The 16,026-nt window shown below is 31.9% G+C and overlaps 3 protein-coding genes across 11 annotated transcripts; 1 reads left to right on the top strand and 2 right to left on the bottom strand.

The window, feature by feature from the left end:
• On the top strand, nt 5,407–9,558 carry LOC109362118 (protein BASIC PENTACYSTEINE4-like). Of its 8 annotated transcripts, none has more exons than XM_019607696.1 (4): nt 5,432–5,526; nt 6,223–6,405; nt 8,192–8,350; nt 8,431–9,558. In XM_019607696.1, exons 3-4 carry the CDS (start codon nt 8,279–8,281, stop codon nt 9,277–9,279), a joined length of 921 nt encoding a protein of 306 aa, XP_019463241.1. In that variant the 5' UTR covers nt 5,432–5,526; nt 6,223–6,405; nt 8,192–8,278; the 3' UTR covers nt 9,280–9,558. The 8 variants fall into 8 exon arrangements, with proteins under 8 accessions (XP_019463291.1, XP_019463275.1, XP_019463241.1 ...); XM_019607738.1 differs by having other exon boundaries at nt 8,192–8,335; XM_019607705.1 differs by having other exon boundaries at nt 8,195–8,350.
• Nucleotides 10,915–12,610, bottom strand: LOC109362155 (nucleoplasmin-like protein ANO39). 2 transcript variants are annotated; one of them, XM_019607774.1, is made up of 3 exons: nt 11,875–12,610; nt 11,592–11,674; nt 10,915–11,318 (listed from the first exon to the last, which is right to left on the bottom strand). In XM_019607774.1, the coding sequence occupies exons 1-3, from the start codon at nt 12,473–12,475 to the stop codon at nt 11,163–11,165; spliced, it is 840 nt and encodes a 279-aa protein (XP_019463319.1). In that variant the 5' UTR covers nt 12,476–12,610; the 3' UTR covers nt 10,915–11,162. The 2 variants fall into 2 exon arrangements, with proteins under 2 accessions (XP_019463319.1, XP_019463311.1); XM_019607766.1 differs by having other exon boundaries at nt 10,915–11,327; nt 11,875–12,609.
• On the bottom strand, nt 14,150–16,026 carry LOC109343209 (NAC domain-containing protein 83-like). Its single transcript, XM_019581408.1, has 3 exons — nt 15,723–16,026; nt 14,722–14,978; nt 14,150–14,444 (listed from the first exon to the last, which is right to left on the bottom strand). The coding sequence occupies exons 1-3, from the start codon at nt 15,901–15,903 to the stop codon at nt 14,193–14,195; spliced, it is 690 nt and encodes a 229-aa protein (XP_019436953.1). The 5' UTR covers nt 15,904–16,026; the 3' UTR covers nt 14,150–14,192.

Raw genomic sequence — 16,026 nt, forward strand, 5'->3', positions numbered from 1 at the left:
TGGTTTTAATTTTGATGCAGTGTAAAAGTTGTTTACATGCTCATCCAATCATAACACTTATAGTTTAATTTATGGCGCAAAAAAGTTGACATAAACAGTATAACAAACTTAAACACTTGCAAGCTTGTAACACTGTAGTGGTAGAATTTGGTGTTTGACTGCTCAGCATTGTTTGTGTTTAACTGAGGTTTTTGGAATTAATAAACCTGTGTTTTTACGGTTGAATATGCATTAATGACTCAAATTTTATGAGCTTATTCTTTATCAATGGTCAAGAGTGAAGACATGTCTTGGACTATTTGTCCACCATTATGCATTAATTTCTTATGTTCTTTTATTGGATGAGCAAATGGAATGAGAGTGTATCTTTGACGATGGTCATTAATGTTGCGGATGGGGATCTGCTGTCCCCAACCATGTCACTGGTCAATCACAATGAAGCAAAACTGATAAAATTATGAATATTTAATTTTTTTAACTGACGTGACATAATATGATTGGTCTGGGATATGGTTTGGGACAGAGTTTGGGACAGCAGATCATTGTCCTTAATGTGGCTAGGCTGAAATGACATTGCAATTAAATTCTTTGTCTTTAATATCTAGTGATGCATGCACCAACTAAAAGTGGCAAACTTGGCGTCTTTAGCGTATTGAATTTGAGTATATTACTATTTGTTGACGCTCCTAGGAATTTGAGTGCACTTTCTGCTATTTCCATTTTTGGATTAGCACATTTTAAATATTTTTTGGCCTTTTGGCACATTTTAACTTGTTTTCCGTTGGTGGATAAATTTGATAATATATTATTGAGATTGGAGAAGTAAGCCCCACTAACACGATGGACTCTAACCAATGGGATTAAGTACTTAATTTAGGCTATGTTTGAGAGTTTTGTTTTGGAGGGAAATGGATGAGTTTCGACAGAGTCTCCTTGTTCGGGAGTTGGAGGAAAGAGAATGAGAAGTTTTGAAGGTTTTTTGGACCATTAGCAACTTATGGTTTTGTTCAATTTACTGCTTTATGATATGTTCTTTTTGCTGTTCATGTAAGTGGTTCAACCTATCAATGTAATAAGTTGTTAAATCATATTATACTACTTACAACAAAGGTAATCAGCTTGAAGATAAGGATCAAAAGTACATTCCATGATTCCAAGTCGAGGACTGAAATTCGATCCTTTTGACAATGTCACTCCAAACTCTGTTTGACATAATTATATAGCAGATTTGTGGTTTGGGTCATTATTATAAATGGTAGCAAAAGGTTATGAGTATTTTATATATATATATATATATATATATATATATATATATATATTATGAAATAGAGCGAGGATAATTAAATTTGAGTACATTTTCTGTATCTCAAGTGCCCCTTTGTAATCTTCTATACCTTGTTACTTTGCATTCATATCATTCCCATTTCTCATTCAGAAGCCAAAGAAGACCATTAAAATAGGGTAGAGGAAAAAAAAAATACAATTTTCATTGGTATAAGATTAACTGCAAAAAAAATATAAAATGGATAAATGATGGCTTTATCCTGAAACAGAATGTCAATAATAATTTACTCAAATACTATCATACCTGGTAATCTGGTATTGTCACATATATTGCATAGTGCATATATGAGATTAGATGACATTTATGCAGCACATTCATCAACTAGCACTGGGCCTCTCTGCTTATAGGGGTAAAACTTTGTATAGTTATACTCCCAAACCTTACTAAGTCGGAACCTCGTCTATTGAGTCTTCCTTTTTTTATTCGTCAACTAGCACTATTGGCATTCCTTAGAAAGGCATCAGTTCAGCATTCATATAGTAAGAGTGAAGGTCTTACAGGTAAGGCTAGAACCAATCAAATAGCCATGGAAGCTTGCCCAATTAACCAAACAAGGGTCTCCATTTTCAAATTATATATATGAGACAAAGTCCCATGAATGGAATAGCAAGGCAAGTCATCCTTGGCCACCAGATATGACTCTTAGCCTACATACAAGACCCTTCCTCTCATATCCTGATGTCTCTACACTGAGTGACTATACCCCTATATATAGTTATCATGTGACACTTTAATAATATATAGTCACAATATTACATAAAATGATATACTTGATAACATATTCCTTATGATCAATTTAAATGTCACTTTGGCCTCATCCATGGCCTTTTACTTTGTTGTTATCTAATAATCATGCCCAATTCACAAATGTACGAAGTTATCACTTAATGAGTTTGATAACTGTAGATGTATGCAGTCCTACAATGAGTTCAAATCCTGAAAACAGTTTATTTTTTTGCAAATGTAAGACTGAGTACATTTACTCTCCTCATACTCCACTAAGTAGTATCATTTTTTGTCAAATAATCATGCCAATCTATCATCCAATGAATATGGTGGCAGCCAGAGATAGAGTTTAGAGAATATGTTCCAATACATATAATAGAAGGGACCAGCCATTAATCAATTCATCAAAATATATATAATATGTATAAATATATATTCATCAATATTGATCTTCTAAAGTGGCTGGGCTGAAATATGTAGAGTCAACTGCAGCTACTACCACAGTTTGCATGTTGATTGTTGATGAAGCTACTTACATAGAATCTGTTCGTTTTGACATTCACTCAAATTAGTTTGGACATGCAAATTAGTTACAGGTTTGGACAATATACACACAACATAACAATAGTTATATTGGGGACCATATCTTCTTTCAGACAAGGAACTCAATATATCATTTAATGTGATTGATCAGAAAAATAATTAATTATTAAACTTTTAATTTAATATATATTTTTCAACTAATCCTGACACGTAAAATAACAGACTTTCTGGATAGCAGGTTGAACTCGTTATATTCACAATGTGTACTCATGGGTAATATTACAAAATGTAGAATAACTAAACCACTAGTTAACTTGCCTTGAAAATACTTTATCAATGCTATTAACGACAATGAGATTTTGAAACAAATTTGTAACCAGTCAAATGAACAAATTGTGTTACTTACAACTTTATCATTTATTTAGAATATATATTAAGAGTGTCAATTTCATAGTTGACTACACTTTCTTTATTCCTTTATAATGTGTAAGGCTCCTTAAATAAAATAAAATAAAGACAATCAATTTACTCAAGTTGACTTCAAATATGTGGTCACGCAAATAAAACTCAACTGTATAATTTCAATCACATATCTTTAATATCATCTACGTGCATTATTCCAATCTTCTTTGTTAAGAGAGTATATCTTAAGTTGTGATGTGCATAGTTTATAACCTTTTTTTATCTAAGAAAAAAAAGGTAAATTTTGTCCCACTTGAAAGGAACCCCCAAGTACTGCAGGGTCAGGAACATGATATTATCACAAGGCTCCTCTAATATAAGATATGTCCATTTAGGTTCTTCCGGTTGTTTTAGGGATGAAGATCACTTGTCACAAGTTGATGTCTCCAATCTTTGTCTTGTCCAATAATATGGTATCATATAATATTTTATTTTATTTCAGCAAGTTGAACGAAAGGATACATAAGAATAAATATTTTTTAATGATATACGTTACATTGTATTATTGGACGGGAGATACACCAACTTGTCAATACGATATGCATCGTGGTTTTAATATTTATTAGATTATTTATTCCCAATGATATCTTATTCCTTATCCCAAACTAATTAGATATTGCCACATACTTTTAAAAACAAAAAAGTAACATTTTTATATTAATTGTTAAAATCTGATTGATCTGAAACGGAGAATGAGGCAACATATGATCTCTATCCTTAATACTCCACTTTCCTCTCGCAAGTTTTGTTCTTTCTAAAGGCATATTCTATGAATGATTCTTTTGTTTAATTCTCAATCTTGCTAATATGGATGTGAGAGAACAGTGGCAGGGCTTAAACAAAACTTTGGGAATCGATTTTATATAAATTTGTAGGCACATAAATTTTAATCTATAATATTGTGTCATATATCTAGAACTTAAAACGGCAATAATGTTAACACAAAGTTTACTCTCCCTTCATTTTCATCACTAATCACTAATGACAAGCCCTCTTCTCATTTCTTTCTTCTATATATCTTCTACACATCCTAAAAAGGATGCGAGAGCAACATTTTGTTATCAACAAATTAATATGATATTTATACCACGAGTGATTCTATTAAATGAATTTATTGTTTTGAGTAGGATTACCTCAATGTCATTGAGATATTCAATTTCAATGTTTGATCATGTGTCTCATTCTTTTTTTCATGAATAATATACAATTTAAGAATAATTAATTTAATATTCAATAACTTAATTTTTTCTTTACAAGGAAGTGATTTGCTTTCTCCCAAAGAAATGATGCTTCAAACTATTTCGTTTGGTTCAAACCCATTGAAATTAGAGTGACTATCCTTAAAAAATTTCACACTTGTGCCAATTTCATTCCAAAAAAGGAGAACACATACTAATATCTAAAGATTGTGAATGTGAGTCAAAATAATTTTTCTTGGGGATTCATAAAAAATAATAAAAATAATTAATTTGACTCACTGTTAATCATTTTTTAGACTATTTTGTGTTTTTCAAAAGTTTAAGGACCACATTAATATACACAAATTTTTTGAAAGATCAAAATAAACATTTACTCTTGAAATTAAACTCAAACTTGGAAAAAAATATGAGATAAATCAAGCAGAAAAATTACATTTGCTTTGATCTAACAACTTACTCTCCTCCAATTCAAAGTTTAGATTCAGACTAGTCCAAAAAGGAAATCGAAAATCAATCAAAAAAGTTATAACTACAAAAAACTGTTGCTTAGATCATATTTGATTGTTTTTTATTCAATTTTGGAACTGAACTCTAATCCAGTGTGAATAAATACCTTATCACAAATAGACATAAAGTGAAGAGATTTATGAGTCTTATTAGTTTTACATTTTACAATCTAAAAGTGCATTTCTCTACACTTTCTTATTGTTAAAAGTGTTATTAGTTAATATTATTGGTTGTTAAAATATGCTTCTCATGCTACTATTTCCTTGTGTTTTTTATGTTGTCTTATCTTTGCTGCATTAAATATTATATAAGTTGAATTACAAGTTTGTGTATATTTGAACTTACACTTATAGTAGTCATAATTTTTATGTGATGTTAACAATATTATACTTATTTATTTTAAAATAGATTGTTTTTTATGGTTTTTTTTAAGTTGACACTTTGTGTACCAAACTCGTTATTTTTTATTAAAAAACAGAACCAATCCCGATATAAAGTAAATATAACTTTTAGATCAAATTGAATGTGTTAAAGTAAATCAATTAATTATGTCTTAAATTTTTTTTGTCTAAAAACTTAATAGAAAATAAAAATGACAAATTATTCAAAATACATTTTTTTACAGTGAGGAAATGGAATAAGAAGTGTGAAAACGACGTTGTTTTTTGGAGCAAGGTGGTTATATTGTTATAGCTTTGCCTCACATTTTTCTCTCCGTTCTTCGATTTAGTTCCAGTAGCTTCTGTAATGTAAGTTCTCTCTCATTTCACATTTTACTCTCTTCTCTTTCTTATTCCTAATTATCATTACTCTCACTTTTTTTAATTTAAAAAAAAAATCACTTTTTCCTATACCCTTTTTTCCTATGACTGTTGTCTTGCATTGCATGCTTTGTTTTAGCTTATAGGAAGACGTTCTTGAATTGGGAAATTGAAAAAAAGTGTTTTTTTTTTGTATTTTGAATACTGTGTTCATGGGTTGGTTGGTGTGCACTGTGCAATAGAATAGTAGTGTTCAAATGGAAGAAGCTTTTAGAGATTGGCTTCTAGATTACCTATTACAGTTTTATGACAGCACAATTAATCACTCTTCTATTACTAGACTAGATTACATAGCCACACCCATTTTTATGTAGTGTAGCCAACTTACACATTTGCTTTCACTTGTTTTTTTATCTGAGCAATGAGTTATTATAGCGTAATTGCTTCTATTGTCTTGATTATCCTGTAACTTGGAGAGTTGCTTTTTTCACATATGTAGCTATAGTAATCTCAATCAAGTATTATCTTTGTAGGTTTCTCCTACATTTAGATTTTGATGGAGTTGACTTGTTTTTTAATTTTAACATACCCCACCTAGTGGGATTAAAGCTTGGTTGTTGATGACTTGATTTTGTAGAATTGTTTTTGAATTTCAGTCTTTGCCATATTATGTTCGTAGGGTCAGTCGGAAATCGACAATCCAGTTCTATTCAGTATTTCCTCTCAGTGTACCTCATGCCTTTCTCTAATTGTGTGAACGTAAGCCATTAACTAGGTTTGGCCTTATTGAATTGAAAGTTTTCTGGCTTCTCTCAGCATTGTCTGCTTCCATTCAAACCATCATATCATATTATCATTCATGGTAAGGAAACAATGGGAAGGATTTATCAATGGCAATGATACACCTCTCTCTTGGTAAATTACGAGCGCTTGTTATTTAGTGATCATTGATCAGATTATGTTGTAGGATACAGGCACGGTACGTTGTACGAATATGGATACACCATATATGTATGTCAATATAATTTTTGTAGAAAGTGTATATATATATATATATTTATGTTTATATAATAGAAAGGTACAAAGGAGCATTACCAATACCAGCTTCAGAGGATGCAAATGTCACATGATGAGAGGCTAAGACCCTAATCCAATGGAGATGCAAGGATGAGAAACTAATTATTTGAATCAGATATAGCATCATGGTGCGGCTGAGAAGAAAAAAACTGAATTCCATCCCAAAATGACGTAGTTTTGGAATAACCCGCACTCAAAGCATACCCAGCCTTAACGTACCCAAATTAAAATAATAATAATAATGATTTGGTACTTATCCACTATATACCCACGCGTCTCAAACGAGTACCATTACACAGCATGGGTCGTACCCATGCTTTATTGCCTTCCTGTCTACTAAGTATTAATTGCATTGTATTTCTCCTTAGATGATTGGCGATCATATATTTTTGGTAGAAGATCAAGATTAAAATAATAGGCATATCCTTCATACAATGATATCCATTGTAACGTGGTGTTTCTAAGATGCTAAAGTTGTCAATTATTAACTTGCAAATTCTGAGTGATTGGGGACATATGATGACATCTATGTCATCTTAACAATATGATTGCTTACTTAAGTTTGGTGGACAAAATCATTCATTAGTTTTATTATTGTTTTTTGTTAATGTCTGAATTTCATTGTCGCCAATTTAATGCATTCTCATTTTAGGCATTTGTGGTGGGAAATTTCCCTTTTTCCACCATAAGTTTGTAAAAAAAGCAGGTTTTTACTCATTTGTTTTGCTTTTTTACTTTTCTGGGCTAATTATGAGGAAACGTAGCTTTTCAATTAAAAAAGGCAGCCCAACGCATGAGGCTCCCACCTGTTGGGGTATGCAAAGGGTAGATGTATACAACCTTACCCCGACAAGCAAAGAGGCTGTTTTTGGGATTTGAACTTGTGACCTTCGTATCACTAGGCAAAAACCTTACCGTTGCGTCAAGGTTCACTCTCAACTTTCTGACTTAGAGTAGCAAAAAAAGCAGTAATACCTGCATGTAAATCTTTTTTTTCTCTACTCTTAGTGTACAGCCTGATGGTTTAGACTTAGGTAAACGGTATTTTATTTTTTTCCTATCATGTTGTAAACATTTATTATCTTAGACTTACATAGTATAAGTTGGAGACCTTGAGTATTTTTATCCAATTCTCATCTTACAATGTATAGCTTAAGTGAATTTTAATGATTAACATCCCACATTAAGTCTAGCGCTGCCTATGCCCTTAAATTTTATTGCATAAAAGCTATAGTTGATAAATTGGAGCAAGGATAGGTCGAGCATAGTGTTTGTTTGAATCTGAATCCAACACTTTTTTGTCAAATAAACAGTGGTCTTGTTGTTTCTGCTTTCATCTGTAATATTTTAGATAAAATAAAAGGCTATAAATGTGCTATAGGCTTTTTATTAACGGTATTAGAATGACTTTTGAATCATTTCATGTTATTTTTCGTTAGGCCTTATCTATAAGATTCCCTCTGTTCCTTCTTAAAATTTTCTCCCAGTATGATGTTTTTTCTTCTTCTTGTCTGCTTATTAATTTGATGCAAGCTATTGCCTTTCTCATTTGTATACAGAATGTCTTTCAGCAGGAAATTGTTGAGTAATTAAATTTCAAGATTTAATGACAGTTGACACCAGTTTCGGCATCTATTGCTAAATCCTCTGGATGCAAGATGGATGGTTGCCGCCGACATCAAGACTGTAGGCATAAGATGGAATACTACGGAGGAGGAGTACATTCCCCAGTGACTACAATGCATAGATTTTCTATTTTTTTAGCATGCATTACTGGATTTATTAATTGGATAAGGTTTTAAATGTGCAGTGGAATATGGATGCCCAGCATCAGCGTGAAGTAAAGGAGCCAAATGCGCTAGTTATGAATAAGAAAATTAGGTCCATTATGGCCGAAAGACAGGCTGCCATTCTAGAACTTGAACTGGAGGCTGCTATATCTGAAAAGAATGAAGCCTTGGCTGCCCGAGATTTAGCTTTTCGGCAGAGGGATGAAGCACTTGCTCAGAGGGATAATGCTGAAATGGAACGGGATATTGCCCTTGCAGCCCTTCAAAATCGGAACAATGCTGTCAACTTCCCATCAGGTGGAGTTCAATGTGGTTCAAAGCGGAAGCACCAATCTGCTTATAGCACAAAGGATATGCCAGTAAGGGATGCCACCCCAGCGACTGTTATAACTGCTGAAGCTGTCAAATCTCGTCAAGCTAAAAGATTGAAGGAGAACAAGGTAATTAATTCTAAGGCATCAAAGTCACCTACCAAATTAGGTAAAGATTTAAATAGGAACGCTTCTTCCCAAGGGACAAAAATCAAATCTGAATGGGATAAGCTTGATGTTGGCTTGAATTTGGTTGCATTTGATGAAACTGTCATGCCGGCCCCAGTTTGCACATGCACGGGAGTACCACGGCAGTGCTACAAATGGGGGAGTGGTGGATGGCAGTCATCTTGTTGCACCACGGCATTGTCAATGTATCCACTACCACAGCTTCCGGATAAGCGGCATGCACGCATTGGAGGGCGAAAGATGAGTGGAAGTGTCTTTACAAGACTGCTCAGTAAGTTGGCATCAGAAGGCCATGATTTATCCATATCGTTGGATCTTAAGAGTTACTGGGCCAGACATGGAACAAATCGCTACATTACCATCAAGTAAACTGCAGTCAATCTTCTCCATGGACTAATGCCTTGATAAGTAATGATATGCTTTAATTTTGTGAATGCAGTTAGTTGATTTTTCAATAGAAGGGTGTTGCTCTTGCTTATTTTCAGTTATTGGTATAGCTAAACCCAATTTTTGTCCCAACAAATGGGGTAGCTGTGAACTATCATCATGTACATGTGGCTTTATAGGTAGCCAGATTTAGAACTGATGGGCCCCCCCATGCTTTCAGCTTTGCCTGTCTATTATGAAATCATTGAGTAGAAAACATTTGTCCACCTTTTTCTTAAATCTCTCTGTTTTCGATGTTCTAATCGAATACAAGGTAGCCGCATAATCTGCAGAAATTGAGGAAAGACAAGAGATAAAAATCCAAGCAGATCGTCATCTTCATGGTGCACTAGGTACATATATTGTAACATATGCTCTCTATTTCATTACTTCAACCTTCACCAATAACCATACTTCTTTGAAGACTTAAACATGAATCTCTTTGAAGTTCATTGCGAAAAATTGCAGTCATTATCAGGAATGAAGTAACTGGGAAATAGAAAATCTGCCACACAATTTCCTAGAATAGGCATGGATAGAAGCCCATTTGAATATTCAAAACTATTCAGGTGACTTTACCAAATATTTTAAGTGTTTGAGAAAATTGGTTCTTGATATGATGTATGAGTTTCCATAACCAAGAGATCAAGAGTTCAATTCTCGCAATCCCATAATATCTTACTCCTTAGTCATTGGGACCTGAAAATTTCTCCTTAGTTGTTGGAACTAGATTTGTTTCACCTAAAACTAGGTTTTTGATCCCCTACCACCAACATTCAATATTAATACATGAAGCCTTTTACATACACATAGGGAACCCATGCTTAAGATATCTAATTATCTATGAACTGCATTGGTGCTTATTAGTTACAAATTGATGCAAATCTAATGATTCATGTTGTAGATTATATTACAAATACTACTAATGTCAAATGAAATAGAAAAAAAGGCAAATACATTCACCAAACTGGATTTTTAGTTTGCTTTTTTCTAATATATTTTACTAGTATGCCAGTTTATACTATTCTGAACCCTGATAAGAGGTGTGTGGATTTCTAGTGTTTGTTCTGCTGTGGTTACAGGTACTTAGAAATTCTAAGAATCATTTGCATCTATTGCTTGGAATACTTCTTCAAGTTCCATTTCATAGTCAATGCTCTGGTAACATTTTGCTGTTAGACTTGTCTTACCTAATATATTATTAGTCAACTAGTCTAATGATTTCTTCTTTGAAATTACTGATATTTTTAATCATTATTTATTGCATGTGATTTTTTATGATATTTTACATTTTAAGAAATTAATTGTTATGTTATGTTTTTCAATGAATTAATGCAATACACTGTTAGTGAAATTAATTTTAGGTGAGTGTTTTTCATTCATACACACCTATACCTCATTGAATTCATCAATGTAATAATTGATTTTCATGTATAAGAACCATATAAGGAAAATAGGTAGTAATGAACCCATGAATAATTTACTCAACCTTCACTCAATGTTTTGGTGTTAATACATGATTCTAGCACAAACAAAAATTTGGATATTTATAGATGATACCATGTATTTACAAATTACAAGTGCTTCATTTCTTTTTAACTAAACAAGAGGTGGAGAGATTAACATATATGTAAATATATGAACAGAGAAATATAGTGTACATGATTCATGAACCAGAAATTCACAACTTGTTTTACATAATGAACAAAGACAAACTGGTTGTGATCTATGCCTGATTGATGACAATGCAGAAAAGTAAATAAACAAAAAGAAAGAAAAAAAATAGTATTAATTTTGTTCATAGTTTCTAAAAGCTAGTGTCATAATCAATTCATTTTTGCAACAAGTACATGCGTTCTGTTATTGCCAGTACATGAAGACATTGGGTGGTAGCAGGACTTAACCTTGAGAAGAGTCCACACAGCACCAAATTTCTTCATCTTATTTCCTTTTCTCTTCTGAGTTGATTCAATTTCAACAATCTGAGTTACCTAACAATAAGAGAGAACAAAATCAAAATGATTGCTATTGTTTCTTGTCATTACTATAATGTAATGTTTAGATATTACAATCTTCTACTTAATTTAATCCCAGTTTCCTCTAGCTACAATTTTTTTATGGCTTTTAAATAAGGCGTTCGACTTAGAGTTCAATGCTCACCAACATGATTTATGATTTAAATAGAACGTTATGACATCGTTCAATTTTGTTGTTTTAAATAAATTGTTCCGTGGTGTTTTGTTTGTGTAGCATACCTCGTTTGAGTTTCTTGATGCAGCATTTTGAATACTGTTAGCACTGGCTGATTTCTTGTGTACTGCAATGGTTTCATTCTTACCTGCATTTGTCAAGCACAGTTTAAGTTTGCATAAACAAATCTTGTTACTTGTATATTGAAATTGGACAACTTTCTTGACAACTTTACTTTTTTATAATTCAAAATTGAATTATAAAATCGAAGTTGTCGAATATATATATATATATATGAATCATTCTTTGATGGGATGCTTTATCATATCGATGTGCTAGACTACTCACTTCGTTCTTGTTCGTCCTTTTTACTTTCGGTCTCAATGCAATAAATTCTGAAGCTTGGCGATTTAGGATATACAAGTTTTCCACGTTCTTCATTCTTGTCGTCGTCATCATCTTCATCATCACTTTTTGGATGTACTTCTTCTTCATTCTCTCTCGTATTTTCCTCTTCATGTTCTTCAACCACATCATCAACATGAAACACTTTTCCTTGGTTATCCTGTTCTATGTTGGTGTCTCTATCCTCTTCCTTCTCCGCCTCCTCGGTTTCGCATTCGCATTCAGAGTTAGGCAATGGAACCACTCTGGACATTTTCTCTATGCTTATTACCCGGACCACCATTATTTCATCTTTGGCTTGTTCCTTCTCCTTGTTCTTATCTTGTCTCTCTTTTTCATTTTCATGAGGATATTGAGAGTTACCATCCTCTTCCTCATGACCATCCTTCAACAGTTTTTTCCGGGACAGGGTGCCTTCTATTTTAAGGGTACCTCTGTTCCTACGTTTTCTAAACTCCTCGAACCGGCTAAGAAGAAGAGGACGAATTTTCACAGGTACCACCACTCCTTCCCCTGCATTTATCTTTGAACTACCACCCCCCATTGTGGAAGGCTAAACAATGCAGAAAGAAAGAAGCAATGCTGAGAAGAAGAAAAAATGATGATAGAAATTAAGGGTAGAGGGAGTAGGACATTCTTAATTTTGAAGGGCATGGTTGTTATGGAAGTTAAAAATATAAACAACATAGAAATTTGTACATTCTGTTATTACAGTTATTGGTTTGTCAATAATAGATTGTAACTATGTCTTTCATTGAGATGTTTATACCTTTCTTGGTAAACAAGGCACCAAAATTGCATAGCCTCTCAAACTTCTCTTTGCCACCTAAATATTTTCTCAAAATGTGGCTTGATAACAACATGGTGTTGATTAGTGTAAGGTCCTACTAATCTCCCGATAAACCAAAATGCAAAAGATTTAATTATTGAGTCAATATTTATTGGGAGGGATAATAATGTACTCCGAAAGAAATTAATTCCTTATTAAGACGGAAGTCTTGGTTATTCCAAAAATAATGTGGCTTAATATAATCACTTTTTATCTCAAAAATAGTTTGTTTTGTTGTGCATGTCATTTGAATGTGTTTTTTGGTCGTTAATTTGTTATGGTCAACCACAATGAAATTCCATGCATATTCATCTACATCATTATTTTTTTGTTGTTGGTAAAAATATCATATTTGTTTAATATTTGTTTTCATCATCCAATAAAATGAATATTAAACCAGCTATGATGGAAAAAAATTCACGTCTCCTGAATTTACTTAAGGAGATTAAGATCTTCATTATTAATTTATTTTCCTTCAATTCCACTAGATTTCTCCTTTATTCTTAAACTAAAGTTCATATATTAGTAAAGAAAGCTAGTTTAATTATAAGTTAGCTTAACCATAAACTACACTAAAGTTTATAAGCTACCTAAAAGTTTATAAGTTAGGGGTTGAAAGCTTATTGAATGGCAACTGATTTATATAATCAACTGATACGCGCTAACTAGTGGATATAAAATGACATATTTAACTTATCATAAGCTATTTCAAGTAATTTATCAAATAAGTTTTATAACTTATCTTTTATGAGCAAATTAGTTGAGTAGCTTATAAAGTAATCGGTTACATTATAAAAATATTTTATTTTGAGTTTAGTGATATTGGAGTATTTTTTGTGTTTGATAGCATTTGATTTTTTTTTTCATTTTAGTTTTTACTACTAACAATAGAAATACAAGTTTATTTTTTGTTTTCAAGTAAAGGAAACTGTGAAAACATTCCTTCATATAAGTAATATGTTTGAAAAAAGGAAATAGAGAGAATATAAAGTATAGTATTTTATAATTATAATTATTTGGAAAACTAATAAACTTTTTTGATAAAATGTGAAACTGAAAAATGAAAATATAGAAAACATGTCCAACACTTTCTTCAATTAGTTATTTATCTACTTCCTTCTAGATAGAGAAAAAAAAAGAAAATTGAAAAAAAGAAAAATCATTGAAATCGCTAATTAAAAACATGAAAAAGGACTTATTACAAGATTACATGATAAAAAACAAGCATATGATATTCTTATACATCCAAGAAATAACTATATTCCATAATGAATTAGCAAACTCCTATGAGTGGTCCAATTTTCTTAATAATGGATTATATAACACATCAACAAATACTTAATTAATCCAATATCTTTTATCAGACCCCATTAGATGCAAGCCTCGACCGATTTTATAGTAAATTTGTAAATAAGGAATGATTATGCTGCTCTTAAAAATGAGCATGACCACTTGTTTCTTCATGATCTAAAGACACTTGTACATTATTGCTGGAACTTGAACATGACGAGGATGTTGGAGAATGGGTACTCTTACTTACCATCATAAAATCAAACAACCTTGGAAGATTTCGAGTTGTATTTATTTTATGCATGGAACTAGTGCTATCATCACTTTCTATTACACTTCTTTTCTTCATCAATAAGCGACATAGAACCCAATCTCCTATCTCGTTCACATAGTTCTGCCAACCCAAAATCATTGATACATAAGTATTTGCAAATTGCATGTACAAACGCTACTTTTCACAAGAACAAATTTCACTAATATTACATCTACACATAAAAATATACACATGGATTATATCTAATGATCAATGTCTTAATTATTGTTAACAACAATACATTATTAATTTAGGTTAAAACTGCAAAAATACCCCTTGTACTAACTACTATTAAATGTTATCATGAATATTAAATGTAATAGAAAGGAATGATATTAAAATAATTGATGAAACTTACGTTTTCTATAGTGAGAAGTCGATATTCATGCAAGACCCAATGAGTTCTAGAGCCATTTGGAGATTTTCCTTCATAGAAAACAAGAGTTTTTCTTGTCCCAACAACACCATCACACGTTGAAGTTGAAGATGAAATTCTCTTATCTGTTCCTGTTGCTTTCCAATAACCTGAGTTGGTTGTTCTATTCATGCGATTACCATTTGGATACTTAGTTTCCTTTGAGCTGAAAAAGTACCTCTCTTGCTCATCACAGTTCCCTAATAAATCACATATTATATATAATTAAGTTGTTCTAGTAAAAAAGAAGAAACTTTTTTATGACTATGGTTTTTGTATTATATGTTATGAACATTATTTGTATAGGAATAAAAAAATAAGTTAATAATGAAAAAGCTAGGGAGTGATTGGTTTAGATTCTCAAATATTCAGATTATTATTAGGTAAGCACAATACCCAAAAATTTAACTTAAAAGTTTGTTTGTTCATCAGCTCAAAACTTCTCTAAGAACATGCTTATATTTGTTTATGTTAAACACATTCTCTCTATGCACGTATGCATAATATCTTTTCCACATTCAACAAGCATTTTTTATAGAAAAATTATTTTTACACAATCACTTTCTACATATATCACCTTTAAAAACTTAAGTGTTTTTCAACCAAAAATAGCAGAACAACGTTTTGGGCGTCACACAATTGTTTTATGAAAATAATAATCTCAATCAAATTAAACATACTCTAAGAGTAAGAGTTAAATCTTAAAATAATGAATTCACCACTTCACAACGTTTTTAATTTTAATATTATTTAGAAGCAAATGTTCATACTACCCAATAGAAAAATCAAACAAGAAAAAGTTAAGGTTGACAAAAGGAGTTATAGCTTTTGTTTATTTAACAAGGTACTAATTCATTTCAGAATGTGTGATTGTACATTTCAACAAGTATTGCTCATATGAATCGGAAAAAAAAAGTGATAGTCGGAGCAATTGTTGTTGTTACCTGGCAAATCCCAAGGATCATACTTGCAGACATTGATCTCAGGAATAATAGAAGCAGGCAAGGGGTATGAAAAGACCTTACATTTCAAGTATTGAAACACAAGTTCTTCATCTGTTGGCTGAAAACGAAAACCAGGTGGCAATCTGCTTATTCCATTCTTAACAAAATTCATTTTGTTCATTTTCCTCAAATAGGTTAAACCTCTTCCTTGAATTCAATAATCTCCACACACAAAAAGAAGAAGAATGAAAGATGGAAGGAAAATAAAAAAACTAGACTTAGACTCTTGAGTAAACTCATTGAG

The sequence above is a fragment of the Lupinus angustifolius genome, chromosome LG01 (genome assembly GCF_001865875.1).
Source record: "Lupinus angustifolius cultivar Tanjil chromosome LG01, LupAngTanjil_v1.0, whole genome shotgun sequence".
In the NCBI taxonomy this organism is placed as follows: domain Eukaryota; kingdom Viridiplantae; phylum Streptophyta; class Magnoliopsida; order Fabales; family Fabaceae; genus Lupinus; species Lupinus angustifolius.

What these genes read in the sequence shown, in the direction of transcription:
- LOC109362118 (XM_019607730.1), top strand. Translation starts at nt 8,279, where the DNA reads ATGGATGGTTGCCGCCGACATCAAGACTGTAGGCATAAGATGGAATAC. An exon ending in GAGGAGGAGTACATTCCCCA is followed by an intron (nt 8,351 to 8,430) that starts GTGACTACAATG and finishes TTAAATGTGCAG; the next exon opens with TGGAATATGGATGCCCAGCA.
- LOC109362155 (XM_019607766.1), bottom strand. Translation starts at nt 12,475, where the DNA reads ATGGGGGGTGGTAGTTCAAAGATAAATGCAGGGGAAGGAGTGGTGGTA. An exon ending in AAAGGACGAACAAGAACGAA is followed by an intron (nt 11,675 to 11,874) that starts GTGAGTAGTCTA and finishes TGACAAATGCAG; the next exon opens with GTAAGAATGAAACCATTGCA. An exon ending in CATCAAGAAACTCAAACGAG is followed by an intron (nt 11,328 to 11,591) that starts GTATGCTACACA and finishes TCTTATTGTTAG; the next exon opens with GTAACTCAGATTGTTGAAAT.
- LOC109343209 (XM_019581408.1), bottom strand. Translation starts at nt 15,903, where the DNA reads ATGAACAAAATGAATTTTGTTAAGAATGGAATAAGCAGATTGCCACCT. An exon ending in TGATCCTTGGGATTTGCCAG is followed by an intron (nt 14,979 to 15,722) that starts GTAACAACAACA and finishes GTGATTTATTAG; the next exon opens with GGAACTGTGATGAGCAAGAG. An exon ending in GACTTCTCACTATAGAAAAC is followed by an intron (nt 14,445 to 14,721) that starts GTAAGTTTCATC and finishes TTGGGTTGGCAG; the next exon opens with AACTATGTGAACGAGATAGG.